Raw genomic sequence first — 17,663 nt, 5'->3', positions numbered from 1 at the left:
ACACCTGAATCCTAGAACACCTAGACCTGTGGTTATTCTCAGCCCAGGGAGGAACGTCTGTCCTTTATAATAATAATAGCAATAGGGCAGCTAGGTGGTGCAGTGGATAAACACTGGCCCTGGATTCAGGAGGCCCTGAGTTCAAATGCAGCCTCAGACACTTGACACTTAGTAGCTGTGTGTCCCCGGGCAAGTCACTTAACCCCCATTGCCTCACAAAAAAACAAACAAAAAAATAATAATAACAGCAATAAAAACTCAAACCCTTCACATGGACATCAAGTTTTACAGTTCACAAAGCACTTTCACATTCATATTCAACTCTCACAACACCACTGTGAAGTCAGCAGGAAAATGTTTTTCCACATTTTACAAGTAGGTAGACTGAGGTTCAAAGAGATAACAGCTTGCTCTAGGTCACACAGCCAACAGTAGTAAGCACCGAAGCCAGGGCAAGAACCCATGTTGTTTTGTGTTTGTTTGTTACTACATCTCCCCTAGAGTTTGAATTAGCTTCAGTTTTGTCCCTCTAGCTCTGCTTCAGACAAAACAACGGCTCACAACAAAACTTAGTGAAGTTTGAGTTCAAAGTCTTCTTCTTCCCTTCTAGGTAACCAGTGTCCTCCTCTTGACCAGAGACCTTTGTTAACAGAAGGAACTTGTCTGATGAACTCATTCATATTGACATGTTCTCACTCCCCTTGGCCATTCTTGGGGATTGCTTAATGAAATGCTGAAAGCGTTAATGGTGGATTTTCAAACACAGTGACACTAAGATGGATGGGAATGCTTTGGGTGAGAACAAATCTTGAAGGTAGCAACCTATGTATAAAGGCACAGGGCTTCCTTTATATGGGCCCTGTCTGCCCTTTAAAAGACTCACTCCACAGCTTCCTTAACTTTCAGTCCCATCCTTAGTACTTCTTCACCAAGTCCTTGGTGACCAGACAGAGCTCTGGTCACCTCTGTCTTCCAATAGCCTTGGGTGAAAGCTGAAGGCCCCTGGACTGCGTTCATCAGTCCTTCAGGTTCATGGAGTCTTTGTCTAATGTAGAGAAGCGGATCAGCTTCAGGCTGGGTGGCTGGGGCTTCCTGTCATCCCAGAGGTACTCAGGGGACAGGACTTTGGAGGGCTTGTGGGAAATGAAGCGGCGATTCAGGTGACTCTCCTCTTGCCAGGCAGCCATGATGCCATTGGCTTTGTCTGCCAGAATGGCCATGTGACAGCCCCCCGTGAACTCATACACCCTTTCCACTCGACCACCAAAGACTGCCCCACCATAATAGAAGTCTCCCTCACCGTCAGCAACAAAAGCCGTGGACAAGGGCCTGCGTTCATAAGGGAATTGCCACCGAGGAACAGTAAAATAGCCAGGGTGGATGGCAGCTACCAGGTCTCCTAAAGTCTCTGCACCCCAAGGGTTCCAGAACACCATGTCTATATCAAGACAGTAGAGATAGTCTACCTCCCGATGGCCCCTGGAGGCAATGAATTTGTTGATCGACTCCATTCTACGCATGGAAATTTCCTCCCAGTGGGAAAAGCCCTGGATGGGGATGACTGAGAGGTTTCTGCCAGGTCCCAGGGGAACGTGGGGTATTGCCTCTGGGTCATCAGTGAAGATATAATAGTTCACCTGAAAGCCTTGCATGAAGAATTCTTCAGCTGACTCCAGGAAACGACAGACAAATCTTGTGTATCTGGTGGATGGATACAGAGCCAGGAAGGGCATTATGAGTAAAGAACTCATTCTTATTTCCTTTTCTTCACTTTGATTATTCTCTCCACCTGTAATTCTCTCCCTTCTTCCTACTACTTACCTAAGTCTTACCCATCTTTCAAAGTCTCACTAAAGCTTCCAATCTTAGTGAAGACATCTTTAACCCCACTATTTCTCACTGTTGAAGAGAATCTAGACATAGACCTTGTCTCCTTTAACTAACCTAAAAATTCTTTGAGGACAGGGACCACGTATTATTATTCTTCTCTATTCCTTCTTCCCTATCCAATTGCCCAGGGCCCAGCATATAGATTATAGATTGATTTCAAGGTGGGGGGGGGCAAGGAGCAAGTGAGAGAGAAAAGGAGAGAATTCCTGATCACCCTTCCACCTCTAGCCCAGCCTCTTACTTCCCAACAGCAAATGCCGTGACCCCGATGGTGAGATTCAGGGGCCGATAGGCATTATTCAGGAGCTCTGAGTTGAATGTCCCTTCGGAGACAATTGGAGCCAGCCATGGTGTAAGCGTCAGTACATCTTTGCGTCTAGCAAGAGAGAAGGAATGAATAGTCAAATCAGCATCCTTCCCTTCATCTTTCCCCAATCCCTCCTAGAACACAGAATTCTATCTAGTTCTAGCTCTAGCTCTAGCTCTAGCTCTAGCTCTAGCTTACTATGGGATTCCAATGGATTCCAGTGGTCAGTGTGTATTTATGGAGCTTATTTGTGAAAAACATCTTCCAGGTTTGGCATAAAATTTGACTTCACTCAGAGGCAGGAATTTCACCTACACCCTTGTCGGAGGTGCTACAGTCACCGAAAACCTTTGGCTGTTCAGGTCAGTAATGCTGGGACTGGATCTTTAACTTCAGTTCACTGCAAAAAGACTTTTGTAAAAATGAGAGAGAAGTCCCTCAAAAGGCCCAGGGTTTGACTTTCAGATTCTTTAAAGTAGTGAGGGAAGCCTGATAAGGACAGCATGAGGTCCCCAGATAAGAGCATTGTAGGGGTCACTGGCCAAAGATGTTTTTTTCTCTCTCTGTAGGCAGAGGAACAGAATGAGTCCTAGAATATCAGGGTTGAAAAGGAAATCAGAAGGCCTTTAGTTATAGCTATTCCTAAACTAAAGTCCCCAAAAGGTGGTAAGTCAGCCTCTTCTTGGAAAGCATTAATGATGCTATGGCCTCCTGAGGTAACTCATTCCACTCCAGATCAGCTCTAAATAGTAGCAAGTTTTCCCCCATATTAAATCTAACTTTCAGCAGTTTTTTGTGAATCTCTCCTAGTTCTCAGCAAAGCAGAGCTAATCCCCTCTTCAATTCCTTCAAGACACTGATCATACTGTCTTCCTTTCCCAATACATTTTCCCTTTTCTGGGCTAAGTAGCACAGTGGATAAGGCACTGGGCCTGGAGTTAAGAAGACCTGAGTTCAAATCTGCTCTCAGACACTTAGCAATGTGACGCTGGGCAAATCACTTAACTTCTATTTGCCTCAGTTTTCTTAACTCCAAAGTGAGGATGGTAATAGTACCTACCTCACAGGTTTGTTGTAAAGGATCAAATGAGGCAATATTTGTAAAGTGCTTAGCGGAGTGCTTAGCCTGGCACATAATAGGTATTTAATAAATCCTTCCTTTTTTCCTCCCTCCCTCCCTCCCTCATATAGCATAGGTTCCTGACATCCTGAATGAGGTTCTCTGGCAGTGGTTTGTCCTTGTCTTTTGGTGACCCTTTCCTTCCCTCTGTGATACTTGCTGCCCCCCCTTTCCAAGGCTAAGTATCCTTTTACTCCCCACCCACCCCCCCTTTACTTGCCCCCTGGAAAGGATCTGAAATCAGTCGCTTAACTTTCAGTGTGAGTGTCAGTCACTGTGTTATCTTTCCCAGGGAGGTTCCCACTTTAAGCCTGAGGTCAAACTGAGAAATAAAAGTTTGGCTCCCCTGGGAAAGAGGTCTCAGAACAGGTAGGGAAAGAAATTCAGGGACAAGGAAAGACCTTCAGATCCAGTCATACTATAAAAGTGGTGGGTGACTGAATTTTCATGTAGAGCTCACCTGCCTCTAAATGCAGGTTTCCCCCCAGTAAATGAACCCCATCCCTCACTATTATCTGGGTAAGCCAACCCTCCCAGTCTAGATACACATGATTTGCATCTGGAACAAAACTGGTGCCCTCTGATGTTACCTGGCTTTCCATTTCTATATAATACTGGAAGTTCCTTTAGCACCCGTTTCATCTATAAGATGAAGGGACTGGACAGGAGGGTCTCTTCAGCCTCTGAACTCCATATCCTAAGGAGTCCTTTCCACCTCTGATATTCTCTGGTTCTACTGGATGTTGGACAGTACTTGTATGAAAACAGAATGGTATCATAGGAAAGCTGGAAGGAACCTAAGAGTTCTTCTACTCCCATGCCTTCATTTAACAGGGGAGGAAAACAGAATCCTAAGAGAAAGGAAGACTTGCCAAGGTCACAAGTTGATCAGTGACAGTGAAACCAGGTGAGCCGACTCCCTGCCCACTGTTCTTCCCACTACTCCCCGCTTCCTGTTTATGGTGATAACAGTTTTCACAGGATCAGAGCTGGAAGATACACTGAATATCACCCAGTTCGATGCCCTTATTTAATTTTAGTTTTAATTAGGGTTTTGTTTTTTTTTTAAGATTGGGCCTCCTATGTTTCATCCAGGCTGGAAGTGCAGAGGCTGACTACTCAGGGGCCCAATCCCAATAATGAGTAGCATGGAAGCTTCTGCCTGTTCTATTTCTCACCTGGGCTGGTTTGCCCCTCCTTAGATAACCTGGTTCTCAACACCCCTGCCCCCAATACCTTCTCTGGCTCCTGGGAGCTCACTATTTTGATACTGAACATAGTGTGGATACCCAATTAGCTTAGCCCACTGAAGCTCAGAAGTCCTGAGCTCAAAAGATCTGCCAACCTCTTAGCCTCTACTCCAGTGGTAAATGTCAAGTGTCTGAAGCCAGATTTGAACTCAGGTCCTCCTGACTCCAAGGCAGGACACAGTGGATAAAGCATAGGCTATGGAGTCAAGAGGACCTGAATTCAAATCTCACCTCAGATACTTACTACTGGCTCTGTGACCCTGGGCAAGTCACTTAACCCCAATGGCCTTAAATATCCAGGGCCGGGGCAGCTGGATGGCGCAGTGGATGGAGCATGGGCCTTGGATTCAGGGGGACCTGGGTTCGGGTCCAGCCTCTGACACTTGACGCTTGCTGGCTGTGTGACCCTGGGCAAGTCACTTGACCCTCATTGCCCCACAAAACAAAAGACAAAAAAAAATTAAAAAAAAAAATATCCAGGGCCATTTCCAGTTGTCCTGATGTATATCTTGCCACTGGACCTAGATGGCTCTGGAGGAGAGAGTGAGGTTGGTGACCTTGCACAGCCCTCCCTCACTTAAATGCAATTCACTGCAAGTCATGACATCACCCCAATGTCATGGTCCTCTTTGAGAACGAAGGATAAACAACAACAACTTTTCCTCAGAGTCCCCCAGTCTTTTCAAATACATACCATCATATTCTAATTCAGTAGCATTTTTCATTCTGGAATGGGCACCTCTAATCAATCTACCAGTTTCCCTTTTATGGCTGTCACTGGCCCTGTGGCTGGCCTCTGGCAGCAGAGGTGAAGGATGTGTATGTGTGGGGGTGAGCTCTTCTTGGCCATCGAACAATGATCATCCTTCATGTCCACATTGCTCCCTGGGCAGCTGAGAGCTATCTGCCTCCTCCCTCTCTACATCAAGGACACAATTTCTGAAGATTCTAAAGCAATGTTGCAGGCTCTCCTGACCAGTGAGAGATTTCATTAAGCATAAAGCACCATCTCCACCTCCCCACTACCTCCCCCCGCCCCCCGCCCAAGGACATTTCATTTCCAGGCCGTTGGACAGTAACTTACTGCTGCTCTAACAACTTTGGCTGAGGATAGAGTAATCTGCAAAGAAAGACAAACAAGGCATGAGGTTCAGATTCTAGAGGCAGCCCCGCCAGTGTAGACTACTATTAAGATAGGAAAAGAAGGAAGTCCTCTTACTGGGGAAAAGGTCGAAATTTCTTTTCTTCTGTGGCTGGCAACTTCATAGAACTGTATCAGAGAAGAAAAAAGAGAAATGAGAGTTTAGACTTTATGGTCATTTAGGAAGAAATAGGGATGATTTAGGCCGGAGAGGTATATGATAATGGGACTGGCTGTCCCAAGATCCTAGCTAATGTCATCCTGTTCTACTACTCTGACGTTTTCACCATTAGTTGGTGAGCAATCCAGATAGCAACCACAGTAAAGGCAGTAGGCACAGTGGATGGAGGGCTGGCCGTAGAGCCAGGATGATGTGGGCTCATTGTGACTCTAACACATCCTGCCTGTGTGACCTTGGTCAAGTCACTTTCCCTCTTAGTATTTCAGACAATTCTCTAAGACTAGAAGTTGCAAAGGATATGCTGACCTGGGTTGGTCCAGGCAGTTTCCTCCTATATCAGTGGAATCACAGATCCAATACCTAGGCCTGATAATAATAATAATGGCTGACATTTTACATGGCATTTTAAGTTTGAAAATAAATTTGCACATGTGATTCCACTTGATCTCCACAACACTTTGAGTTAGGTGTTATTATTATTAACCCCATTTTATGGATAAAGAAAATGAGGCTGAGAGGTTAAGTAGCTTACTTATCCAGGATCACACTGCTAGTAAATATTATAGGTGGAATTAGAACCCAGGTCAAGGGATTATAAATTTAGAGCTGAAAGTGGCCTTAGAAACCATTAAATCCAACTCCCCCCATTCTGCCGGTGAGGTAAATGGCATATCCAGGGTCATATGACATGTCTGAAGTAGGATTCAAATGAGGGTCTTTTAGATTACAGATTGGCCTGTTTTCATTCTGCACTACTCCATGCTGCCTCTGAATGGGGTATATTAGTTGCAGAAAGCAACTAATAGTAAGTGCTCCTGTGGCTTGGGAGAAAGTTCTGGTAGAAAGGTGGGGTGGGCTAGCAAGCAGGCCACTGTAACTCCCACACAGTGTCTGGCCCACATATTCCTCCAGGAAGATGACCTGGTCATGCAGGACTAGGGTCCTTGAATGTCAGGGTGATAGTATCCTCAGTCTAGAGATGGGAGGGACCTCGGAGGCCATCTAGTACAAATTCCTCATTTGACAGATAAAGAAACTGAGGTCCCAGGAAATTAAATAACTTGCTAAGTCCAACAGGCAAGTTAAATACCAGGGGCACGGCATCACTTATGAAATATAGACAAGAGACACTCTGCTAAAACAAAACAAGAGTCACTTTGGTGAGGCGAAAAGAACACTGGTCCGGAGTCAGGAGATATGGGTTCAAATCCCAGCTTCATTATTTAATAGCTACCCAGCACTAAACAAGTCACTTAATCAAATGAGATAATATTTTGCAAAAAGCGCTTAGCACAGGACCTGGCTTATGTTGTTTTTTAGTCTTTTTTTGGTTGTGTCTGACTATTTGTGACCCCATTTGGAGTTTTCTTAGCAGAGACACTGGCATGGTTTGCCATTTCCTTCTCCAGCTCATTTTGCAGATGAGGAACTGAGGCAAACAGGGTGAAGTGACTTGCCCAGGGTCACACAGCTAGTAAGTGTCTGAAACCAGATTTGAATTCACAAAGATGAGTCTTCCTAACTCTAGGCCCAGCACTCTATCCACTGAGCCACCTCGCTACCCACCTGTCTCATAGTAGAGGCTACATAAATGCTTATTCACTTCTCTTCCACCTTCCCACTTAACTACACTAAGCCTTGATTTTCTCCTCTGCAAAATGGGAGTAACACCACTTGTACTGCCATGATCCCAGGAACATGAATTCAAATCCACAGCTGCAGCAGCAGCCCTGCTACTAAGTCACTGGGTGTCTCTGGGCAAGGCACTTCTTTAAGAGCTAGTATATAATTTTGTTCTCTATGAAGTTGGGATAATAATTCCTGCCTGGCCTCCTTCACAAGGTCATTATAAGGATTAAATTCACTCAACAAGCATTTATTAAAAGTCTGCTAACACTTAAAGCATTGTGGCTAAAAATATATATATAATCAATGCTTTCAAGGAGTTTACATTCTACTGATAAGAACACAGATAAGTATCATACAAGTTAGGAAGGAAAAGCGGGCAAAGGAAAGATCCAGACTCTGTGTGTGTGTGTGTGGGGGGTGCGCACATGTGCACATGCAGGGTAACTAGGTAGCACAGTGGATACAGAACCAGTCCTGGAATTAGGAGTACATGAGTTCAAATGTGGTCTTAGATACTAACTTCACTGTGTGACCCCGGGCAAGTCACTTAATCCTGTTTGCCTCCAAAAAAGAAGAGAAATAAGATATACTTCATGGAAAAATGCTTTTAAAATTGCTAAAGCACTAACTATATGTGTAACATTAAAAAAAAGTTCTAACTGGAGATGATATAATTTACTGCAGAGGCAGAAGAGGGAAGTGACTTGTGTGGTAAGGGAGAAAGCTTAGATTTGAAACCATGTTTCCGAGTTGTAGTAGCTTCTCTACTATTGTCTCTTCAAGTTAAAGTCCCCTGTGAGAGGGAGCTTTTTACATAATCTGGAGGAATAGAGAATGCTTGTTGATGGACAACACATCATAGTAATGCCTATATCACTAATGCTTCAGATTTACAAAGAACGTTTCCCATAAAGCCCAGTGTAGGAAGTATTGTAGTGATGAGCCCAAGGTCACATAGTTCACACTGAACTGGACTGAAGTCCAAATTCCAACCGATGCCTGCTGATTCCAAGACCAGTGGTCTTTCTGTCATTCTGCATTCTTACCTGAGTGACTTCAGGAAACAAGCCAGTCCTGTGCCCTTACACATTATCCAACAACGTTCTGAGACATTCGTTACCTTTATTCTACACCCAAACCCAACTCAATACTTACAAGGCTTCCGGGCAGGGGAGGTAATATGGGAGGTAATGGACTGACCAGTTCCAGGTTAACATCCTGAAAGGAAAGAGGAGATCTGATGCATGTCTCTTCAGAGACAAAAGCACTTGCTTACCAAAATTAAGTTCACCAATAACATATTCTGTGAATTACTGGGCCACTTGTTTGACCCTGTGGTTGATACAAGTCAAAGTTGGTTGTTAGCAAATGGCTGGGTTAAAGAAAAGCAATTTGGATTGTTTTCACAGAAAAAAAGCAAAGTGAGAGACTGAAGAAGGGGAGAACACCTTGTTAACATCATGGTTCTGGGATGTTCACTTATAAATGACTGATTTTATTTTTTTACCTTTATTATATATTTCTTTTTATTACTTGGACATTGATAGCTCTGCAAAATACTTTCCCCACCCAGCCCCTTTCCACAATTTATCCATGAAGAAACAAAATATTTTTTATCCACTTAAATCTAATAAAAATTTAAAATTCAAAAATGAAATCTTTTTCCCCATCCAGAACACATTAGTTATTTTAAACTGCAATGCAACATACTTAATGACATTTCTTTTGAAAATTTTCTAATCAGACTCCATTTTGTAACGGGTGGGGTGGGGTGGGGGAACAAATCAAAGATTTAGAAAGGAAATTCCCTGTTTTCATGAAGGAAAGATAATTCTAAGTACCCCTTTACTACCCCCAAGACTTTTTGGTTTTGATACTAATATAACCAGCATATAGACAACTTATCTATAAATACTGCTTAATTATTTTGGTGTTCAGCTGAAATGCTACATAATGGTTAAAAGAAAAAGGAATTCTTTACAAAATACCAAGAATATTAAGACTTGATGACCACAAAAGGAAAGTTTTCTGGGCAGTGGGTTAAATGACTGATTTATAAACTACCCTTCTTTCTGTGAACAGGCAGTGTTCTCCTGTCCCCTTTCCCTAGGCCTACTGCCCTGACTGTCAGAGCCCCTTCCCTATCTGTTGAAACCCTAGCAGTCCCACCTCTGGGTAGGGCTACTACAGAAGTGAGAAGAATTTCCAGTGCTATAGATTTCAGGTTAAAATGTGTTCCTGGAATCCCCAGGTAGAATAAATTTCCCCAAAAAATATTATTTAAAAAAAAAGATAATTAGGGTCTATAGTGCCACTGATTCCAAGATAAAGATATATTATGGGTTAAAATGGGGAACTTCACCATCATGAGTAACACCATTTCTAGATGAAAATGCATTTCCACCTCCAAACAACCAACCCCCACATAACCTATTTGTAAACTGACTGCCTCTATTTCCCTCTATTTGGTGAGATAGTTCATCCCCATTATTAATAGGCTTGTGTGCGCGCTCTCTCTCTCTCTCCCCCTTCTTTCTCATCCCTCCCCTCCCCTCAATAGGGTAATTTGATTCAACAAATATTTATCAAGCCATGAAGTGCCTAACTTGAGCAGAGCCCTGTGTTTAGTCCTGAGAGGAGACACAAATTTTAGAGAAGACACGATTTCTGTAAGTTTACAGAGCTCATAATCTAGGATGGGGAGAAGACATGAACACTATATAATATTGAGTTTCTACTTTTCAAACAAAAAAGAAAAAAAAAGCAAACACACATATTTCCCCTTTTTTGTTGTTTAATCCCGAAGGGGTTCTATATCTATATCTGTGTCTATATCCATATATATTGATATCTCTCTATATGTACATAGCTCTATATAGCTATATCTCTGACTCAGTTCCTATGAAAGAACGAGGGGGTGGGGGGGAATTGGAGGGCAGTGGGAATGATCAGGCCCAGACAGCCTCTCCCCAGGGGGTCAAATTAAACTTACCAAATGACCAAGAAGATGCTGAGCAAGGTGAGGGTGATGGCTGCCAGCAGCATGCTTCTCCAACGCATTGCTGCGGACCTTGAAGGTTGATTCCAGCGTTGTCGAGCCTGGCGCGCCGTCTTCCACAGCCTGCTAAATAGAAGTATAGGCAGAGATAAAGTCACAGCCCTCTCTTGACCCTGTTGCTAAGCACAGGAAAAACAGTCCCTCTCTTTGTACCTGTTTCACAGAAAGAAAGCTTTCTCCTGTAACTTGAGAGGGCAGCTAGGTGGCACAGTGCATAGAGTGCTGGGCTCACCTTCTTGAGTTCAAATCTGGCCTCAGACCCTTACTAGCTGTGTGACCCTGGGCAAGTCACCTAACCCTGTTTGCCTCAGGTTCCTCATCTCTAAAATGAGCCGGAGAAGGAAATGGCAAACCACTTTTAGGATCTTTGCCAAGAAAATCCCACATGGGGTCACAAAGTCAGATATGACTGAAATGACTGAACAAGCAAGCAAGTGACTTGGGAAGCCTCTTTTGATTCCCCCAAAGCTGCTAGTACCCTTTCCAGTTTACTCTGCATTTACTTTTTTTGTATAAGCTTATGGATGTGGGTATCGTCTCCCTTAATAAAATGTAGTTCTTGAGGTTAGGGACTGGTTCATTTTTGTGTGAATCAAGAGTGCTCAGCACAGTCAGCCACATTAGTCGTATCCAACTCTTGGTGACCACATTTGGGGTCTTCTTGGCAAAGATACTAGAGTGGTTTCCGTCTCCAGCTCATTTTACAGATGAGGAAACGGAGGCAAACAGGGCTAGTTGACTTGCCCAGGGTCACACAGCTAGTAAGGGTCTCAGGCCAGATTTGAATTCAGGAAGGTGTCTTTCTGACGCTAGGCATGGTATGACACTATGGCGCCATCTAGCTGCCACATAGTAGGCACTGAATAAATGCCTTCTGACTGATCAACTGAACAGCCCCTTAGGATGGGATGATTAGGCCTGGATTCTCCCACACAATGCCTGGTCAAGTTGGCATACTTATCTCACCGGCCTATGGCTTCTCCCTCTTATGATCTTGTGTCACAAATGTCATTTTTTTCGGGGCAGCTAGATGGCGCAGTGGTTAAGCACTGACCCTGGATTGAGGAGTACCTGAGTTCAAATCCGGCCTCAGACACTTGACACTTACTAGCTGTGTGACCCTGGGCAAGTCACTTAACCCCCATTGCCTGCAAAAACAAAGCAAAACAAAACAAAAAAACCAAACCAAATGTCATTTTTCTCAGGATGCCTTTTATTATTAGTGACTTCTTTTCTTAGGAATCCAAAGGAACATTTCTCCCCTACTACGAAGTCAAAGAAATCATTGAGCTTTTCGCTGTTTCACACCTTTACCTTCAGCCTCAGACTGAGTCTTGACCCTGACCACAGGCCTCTAATTCTGGCCACAGACTGAGCCAGCAAAAAGTTCATTTCACCCAAGCTACCATGGATAGGGGTCCCTGTGCCTCATGTCTATTTGCGATTCCCTAAGTTTGGTCCCGATTCTATATCTACGGGGCAAAGAGGAGCAGGTACCAACCTCTGCCGATTATCATCTGAGCTCAGCCTTTAAGTCTAGTATCAGGCACAGGAGGGAGGGCCTTGAAGATATCATGGAAAAGAGACCTAGATCTGAAATCAAAGGGTCTGAGTTCATATTTCATATTTCAAACTCACTACTTCAATCACCTTGGACAAAGCTTTTAATTTCTCTAGACTCGTTTCCTCATCTGTAAAATAAGAGGGCCCTTCCAGGCCTATGATCTTTTCCCCTATCTCTGTTCCTTACCAGAGAAGCTCTGCCTCTATGCCAACCAAAGGCAGGCTTCCCTTTTAGGCCTCTAATCTAGTCTCTTTTAGGTTGTACTAAGCACAAGTGGGCCCAGGCAGTGAAGGCCAGCAAACAGTTTCCACCCTAAGGTCAGAGCACACCTTAGGTGAGTGCCCCATCCCTAGTGTCTGTCTCAGAAGTCCTACATGCTAGATCTTATTTGCCTACACTCATAATAGCCACCTGCTCCTCAGGGTTCTGTCCTGGGTCTCTTCTCTTCTCTTCTCTTCTCCCTTTATACTACTTCATTTGGAGATCAGTACCCATGGCTTTACTTGCCATCTCTATTGCTGATGCTTCTCAAATCTACCCAGCCTGCCCCAACCTCTCTACTGACATCCAACCTTGTATCTCCAACTGCCTTTCAGTTAGCTTCAACTGGATATATAGAAGACATCTTAAACTCACTATGTTCAAAACAGAACTCATTATCTTCCCCCTAATTACCTTCCCTATTACTATAGAGGTCTCCACCATCCTCCCAGTTCCTCAGGTTCATGGCCCAGGAGTCCTCCTGGATTCAAGCTGTTGCCATTTCCCCTTTGCAATATCTCTACAATACACCCATTTCTTTCCTCTGATAGTGCCACCACTCTAGCACAGCCCCTCATCACTTCACATCTTGATTACTGCAATAGGCTGCTGGTGGGTCTGCCTGCCTCAAATCTCTCCCCACTCCAATCCATCTTTTATTAAGCCTTTAAAGTGATTTTTCTAAAGCCCAGGTCCAATCACATCACACACACACCCACTCAATAAACTCCAGTGGCTCTAAAACTCCTATTGCCTCTAGGATCAAATGCAAACTGTATTGAAAGCCCTTCAAGGGGGGAAGCTAGATGATGCAGTGGATAAAGCACTGGCCCTGGATTCTGGAAGACCTGAGTTCAAATCTGTCCTCAGACACTTGACACTTACTAGCTGTGTGACCCTGGGCAAGTCACTTAACCACCATTGTTCCACCAAAAAAAAAAAAAGAAAGAAAGAAAGCAAGAAAGCCCTTCATAACCTGACTCCCTCCTTCCTACCTTTCCAGTCTTCTTACTACAAAACAGGTGCTCCTCAATCCAGTGACACCTGGGCCTCCTGACTCTTCTACAAACTAGACACTGTCTCTTAGCTTTGGGCCTTCTCTCTAGCTGTCCCCCATGTGCCTGAAATACTCTTCCTCCTCTGTTCTGAATGAATACTGATCTTCCTGGCTTCCTTAAAGTTTCAGCTAAAATCCTATTTTCTACAGGAAGTTTTCCCCAATCCCTCTTAATTCCAGCACCTTCCCTTGGAAAATTATCTCTCAGTTAACCAGAATACAGCTTGTTTTGTATATATCTGCTTGTATGTTGTCTCCCCCAGTCAACTGTATGTAAGGTCCTAGAAGGCAGTGATTGTCTTTTTCTTCTTTTTGTATCCCCAGCACTTAGCACAGGGCACGACACAGAATAGGTGCTAAATGGATGTTTATTGATTGATTGATCGATTGATTATTACCCTGTCTGCTCATCCCTAGATCAGGAAGACAATCAGATTCTTCCTTGACAGTTCTGATGTATTGCTGCCCAACCATCATGGTAGATGGCAGGCTCACTACAGGGCCTGAACTCTCCCTTTCTCCGTCATTCTTAGGAAAAAATAGTTTATTGAATCAATCAACCAAAAAGAAATTTTTAAATGCCTACTAGCCACACTGTGCTAGGTGCTAAGAGCACAAAGACAAAAACATCCTTGCCCTCAAGGAGCTTATATTCTAACACAAGAGACAACTGCGCATCTATAAATATATGCAGAAAATATGCATAATGAATACAACATAGTTTTGGGATGGCGAGCCCTTTGAGGTAGGGTACAGGTGGAGGATCAGGACCACAGATTTAAATGCTTACAGCAGGTTGTTTTTGTTTTTGTTTTTATTTTAACTTCTTTTGTGTTATAGATCCTTTCCACAGTCTGGTCAACCCTGTGGACCTCTTCTCAGAATAATACCTAAAATACATAGGATTACAATAGAAACTAATTACATTGAAACAGAGTTATCAAAAAGTTAAACAACAACAACAAACCACAAGCTCACAGACCCCAGGTTAAGAACCTCTGTCTGAGCTACAAGTAGAAGGGTCTTTAGAAGTTATCTAGTTCATTCTCCCTCATTTTACAGATGAAGCAACCAAGGCCCAGAGAAGGGAAGTGACTTGTCCATGGCCCTAACAGATGGTAAATGACAGAGTCGAGAATTGAACCTGGCTCTGATTTTGCATCCTATGATCTTCCCACTACACCATCTTGCTTTTTCCTTCAGTTTCCTCATTCCTAAAATGGGGATAACAATATTACCTACCTCACAAGGTTTTTGTAAAGACCAAAGATAATATATGTAAAAAAGCAACTTGTAAACCTCAAAGCATTATATCAAAGCCACCACCATCATCCTTATTATTTTCTTCTTCTTATGATTAAAGGTAGTAGACTGAAAAATCAGGTTTCCTGGGAAATTAATTCCCAAGTCCTCTTGGAGCCTGTGCCAGTGCATCAGGAGATTCTATTTAATGTGTCTAGCCAGTGAGAGAGCGATCCTCCCTCCTCCTTCCCCAGGCTGCCTCTGACAGCTGGCAGTCTGGGTATAGCTGTAGCTGCAAGGGAACCATTGCTGTTTATATGGTTGGTTTCCAGGTTTCTTGCTGGGAGACATCTGGGCGGGGAGGTCAGAAGGAACTGTGGACCAAAATTATTTTTAAGCCACTTCCCCATTTGTCTGTCTGGTTCCCACGAAGCGGGAAAAGCCCCCAGAGCCTGGGATGCTTACCTCAATTCTCTCTAAACGGTGACAGTTTTGCTGAGAAACAAGTATAGGTGATAGAACTAAGCCCTGGCCTGGGAACCAGGTTTCTGGTCCTAGCTCTAACACTGCCTTGCTGGGGGGCTTTGAACAAGCTATTTCACCCCTGATCTGAGCCTGTTTCCTGATCACTAAAACAAGGGGGTTGGGGTTTCTTAACCTGGGGTCCACAGTCTCCCATGAGATCTGTGGATAGGTTAGAGTCCATGAACTTGGATGGGAAAAATATCTATGTCATTATCTTCAGTAACCTTTGGTTTCCTTTGTACCCTATGTATTTTATTTTATGAATTAAAAAATATTCTAAAAAAGATGTCCACAGGTTTCCCCAGATTGCCAAAGGGGTAGGTCCATGACACAAACAAGGTTAAGAACATCTACATTAGACAGCCTCTAATTTCAGCTCTAAGATGCTAGGATTCATTGGACGAATACATTTCCAGAGACTGTGCTTAAAATAAATCCAAAGTGAAGCCATTTTTTCTTTCTCCCCTCCCCCAGCTGCCTGAAGCCCTAGGCCAGCTACTCCCTCCAGGCTTGCCCACCCAGGGAATCCTGTTTCTTTGTGATTAGAGATTGGCAGAGGAAGCCAGGCCCTGCTAGATTCCCCAGAGAGGATTTTCCTACCAAGACAGAAGAGACCCTCCGCGCTCCAACTCACCCCTAAGCCTGGGGAGGGCAGCAAGCAGAAGTGAAAGGCAGAGAGGGAGAGACAGGCAGGCAGGCAAGCTGGCTGGGAGGTGGGCAAGCAGGCTAGGTGTTCAGGCAAGATGGGCTCTCGTGGTCTTCTCGGAGAAGAGCTCAGGCAGCAATCTGGCCTCGGTCAGCTTTAGCAGGACCCCGGTTTGGCTTCCTTTCCCAGTGTCCTTGGCGTCGCAATCACCAAGGTTTCCGAGAATCCGGAGGCTTGGAACAGCAGTCCTGCCGCAGCAGATCTCTTCAGCCTACTCCAAGCAGGAGCGGAGCCACCGCCCTAGCCCCTCAGGCTGCTGTAATCAGGAACTGCGTGCCTTTCCGGCTAGCCCTGGTCAATTTTATTCGCAGACTCTATGGATTCATTCGCTGTTGGCCGGGCTGGCTGCTCCTCCCTTTTCTCGGTGCTGGGGGGAAATAGCTTTGTTTCTCCTTGAGGCTAAGGACTGAAAGGGGAAGGGAGGGAATAGATGCGAAAGGGAGGGAGGCACAGTGGGAGAGAGAAGGGGGAGGGAGAGGAAATCACTGTTCTGTACCAGGCAATTTTCCTGTGTCTGTAAATGCATAAGTATACATACAACTACACCTGCATGCACGCATCTGGACTCACATGCTCTCATCTATACATAACATATACTTTCAACCCCCTCAACACACCCAAATGTGTGGCCCCAGTCGATCAAGGTCATTCTTCCAAGTTTACCTGGGGGTTCCTGTGGTTGGAATAGAAAGATTCAGACCTTTCTTCTGGCCAGAGTGGCTATGTAGGCAGTGGAAAACAATATAGCTAAGATTTATATAGCCCTTTGAAGTTTACAAATTGATTTATATAAGTTATCACATTTGATTTTTCACAACCTTGTGATAAAAGGGCTATTATTACCCTCATTTTACAGATGAGGAAACAGGCTGAACGGTGGAATAGAATTGGCTAGTTAGTGTCTGAGGCAGTATTTCAACTCAGGTCTTCCTGACCCCACATTTAATGTTCTATCCATTAGAGTGCTGGACGCAGAATAAGGAAGATCAGGCTTCAAATTCTGCCTCTGACACCCACCACTCTCAGCCTTCTTTATGTACAAAAAGATGGAGGATTGGACTGGATGACTTGAGGTCCCTTGTAGCTCTTCTACTAGGATCTTTTGGATCTGACTCTGACCTTGGAGAAGTAACTTTCTCTCTCTGAGATTCAGTGTCTTCATCTGCAAAATGGCAAGAGGGAAGTTGAGGATTATGATGACTAAGAGGAATAGTCCCTGTTTTGCTTCCCTCATAGGATTATTATGAAGAACAAATGATATAATAGGAAAACTCTAAGAATTAGGTGAGGGTTTATTATTTATTATTGTTGTTGTTATTATTATTATTATTTTCCTAGCTCACATTCACTAGATCAAAGCTTCTTAAACTGTGTGTCAAAACCTCATATGGGGTTGTGTAACTGAATGTGGGGGGAGGGGTGTCACGAAAAATTTGGCAAGAATAAAAGGTTATGTATATCTGTTTTATATACCTATATGCCCAGGGTTGTGTAAAAATTTCTTTGTCGAAAAGGGGTCACGAGTAGGAAAAGTTTAAGAAGCCCTGCACTATGACTACACATGTATACCATAATGAATTGCTTGCATTCTTAGGGGGTGGAGTGGGGAGGGAGGGAGGAAGAGAATTTGGAACACAAAGTTTTAAAAATCAACGTTAAAAAGTGTTTTTACATGTAAATTTGGGGGAAAAAAATAAAGTTCTACATAAATGGAGGAAAAAAAAGTAAAACA

General features: G+C 43.9%; 1 protein-coding gene across 2 annotated transcripts; it reads right to left on the bottom strand.

The window, feature by feature from the left end:
- Positions 1 to 272: 272 nt before the first annotated feature.
- On the bottom strand, positions 273 to 16,403 carry GBGT1 (globoside alpha-1,3-N-acetylgalactosaminyltransferase 1 (FORS blood group)). 2 transcript variants are annotated; one of them, XM_043986916.1, is made up of 7 exons: positions 15,860 to 16,403; positions 10,511 to 10,642; positions 8,674 to 8,736; positions 5,787 to 5,837; positions 5,652 to 5,687; positions 2,132 to 2,266; positions 273 to 1,701 (listed from the first exon to the last, which is right to left on the bottom strand). In XM_043986916.1, the coding sequence occupies exons 2-7, from the start codon at positions 10,576 to 10,578 to the stop codon at positions 1,017 to 1,019; spliced, it is 1,038 nt and encodes a 345-aa protein (XP_043842851.1). In that variant the 5' UTR covers positions 10,579 to 10,642; positions 15,860 to 16,403; the 3' UTR covers positions 273 to 1,016. The 2 variants fall into 2 exon arrangements, with proteins under 2 accessions (XP_043842851.1, XP_043842852.1); XM_043986917.1 differs by having other exon boundaries at positions 10,511 to 10,639.
- Positions 16,404 to 17,663: the final 1,260 nt, after the last annotated feature.

The sequence above is a fragment of the Dromiciops gliroides genome, chromosome 2, assembly GCF_019393635.1.
Source record: "Dromiciops gliroides isolate mDroGli1 chromosome 2, mDroGli1.pri, whole genome shotgun sequence".
Classification (NCBI taxonomy): domain Eukaryota; kingdom Metazoa; phylum Chordata; class Mammalia; order Microbiotheria; family Microbiotheriidae; genus Dromiciops; species Dromiciops gliroides.
The sequence above is the reverse complement of the archived record's forward strand: the minus strand, read 5'-3'. Positions and strand labels throughout refer to the sequence as shown.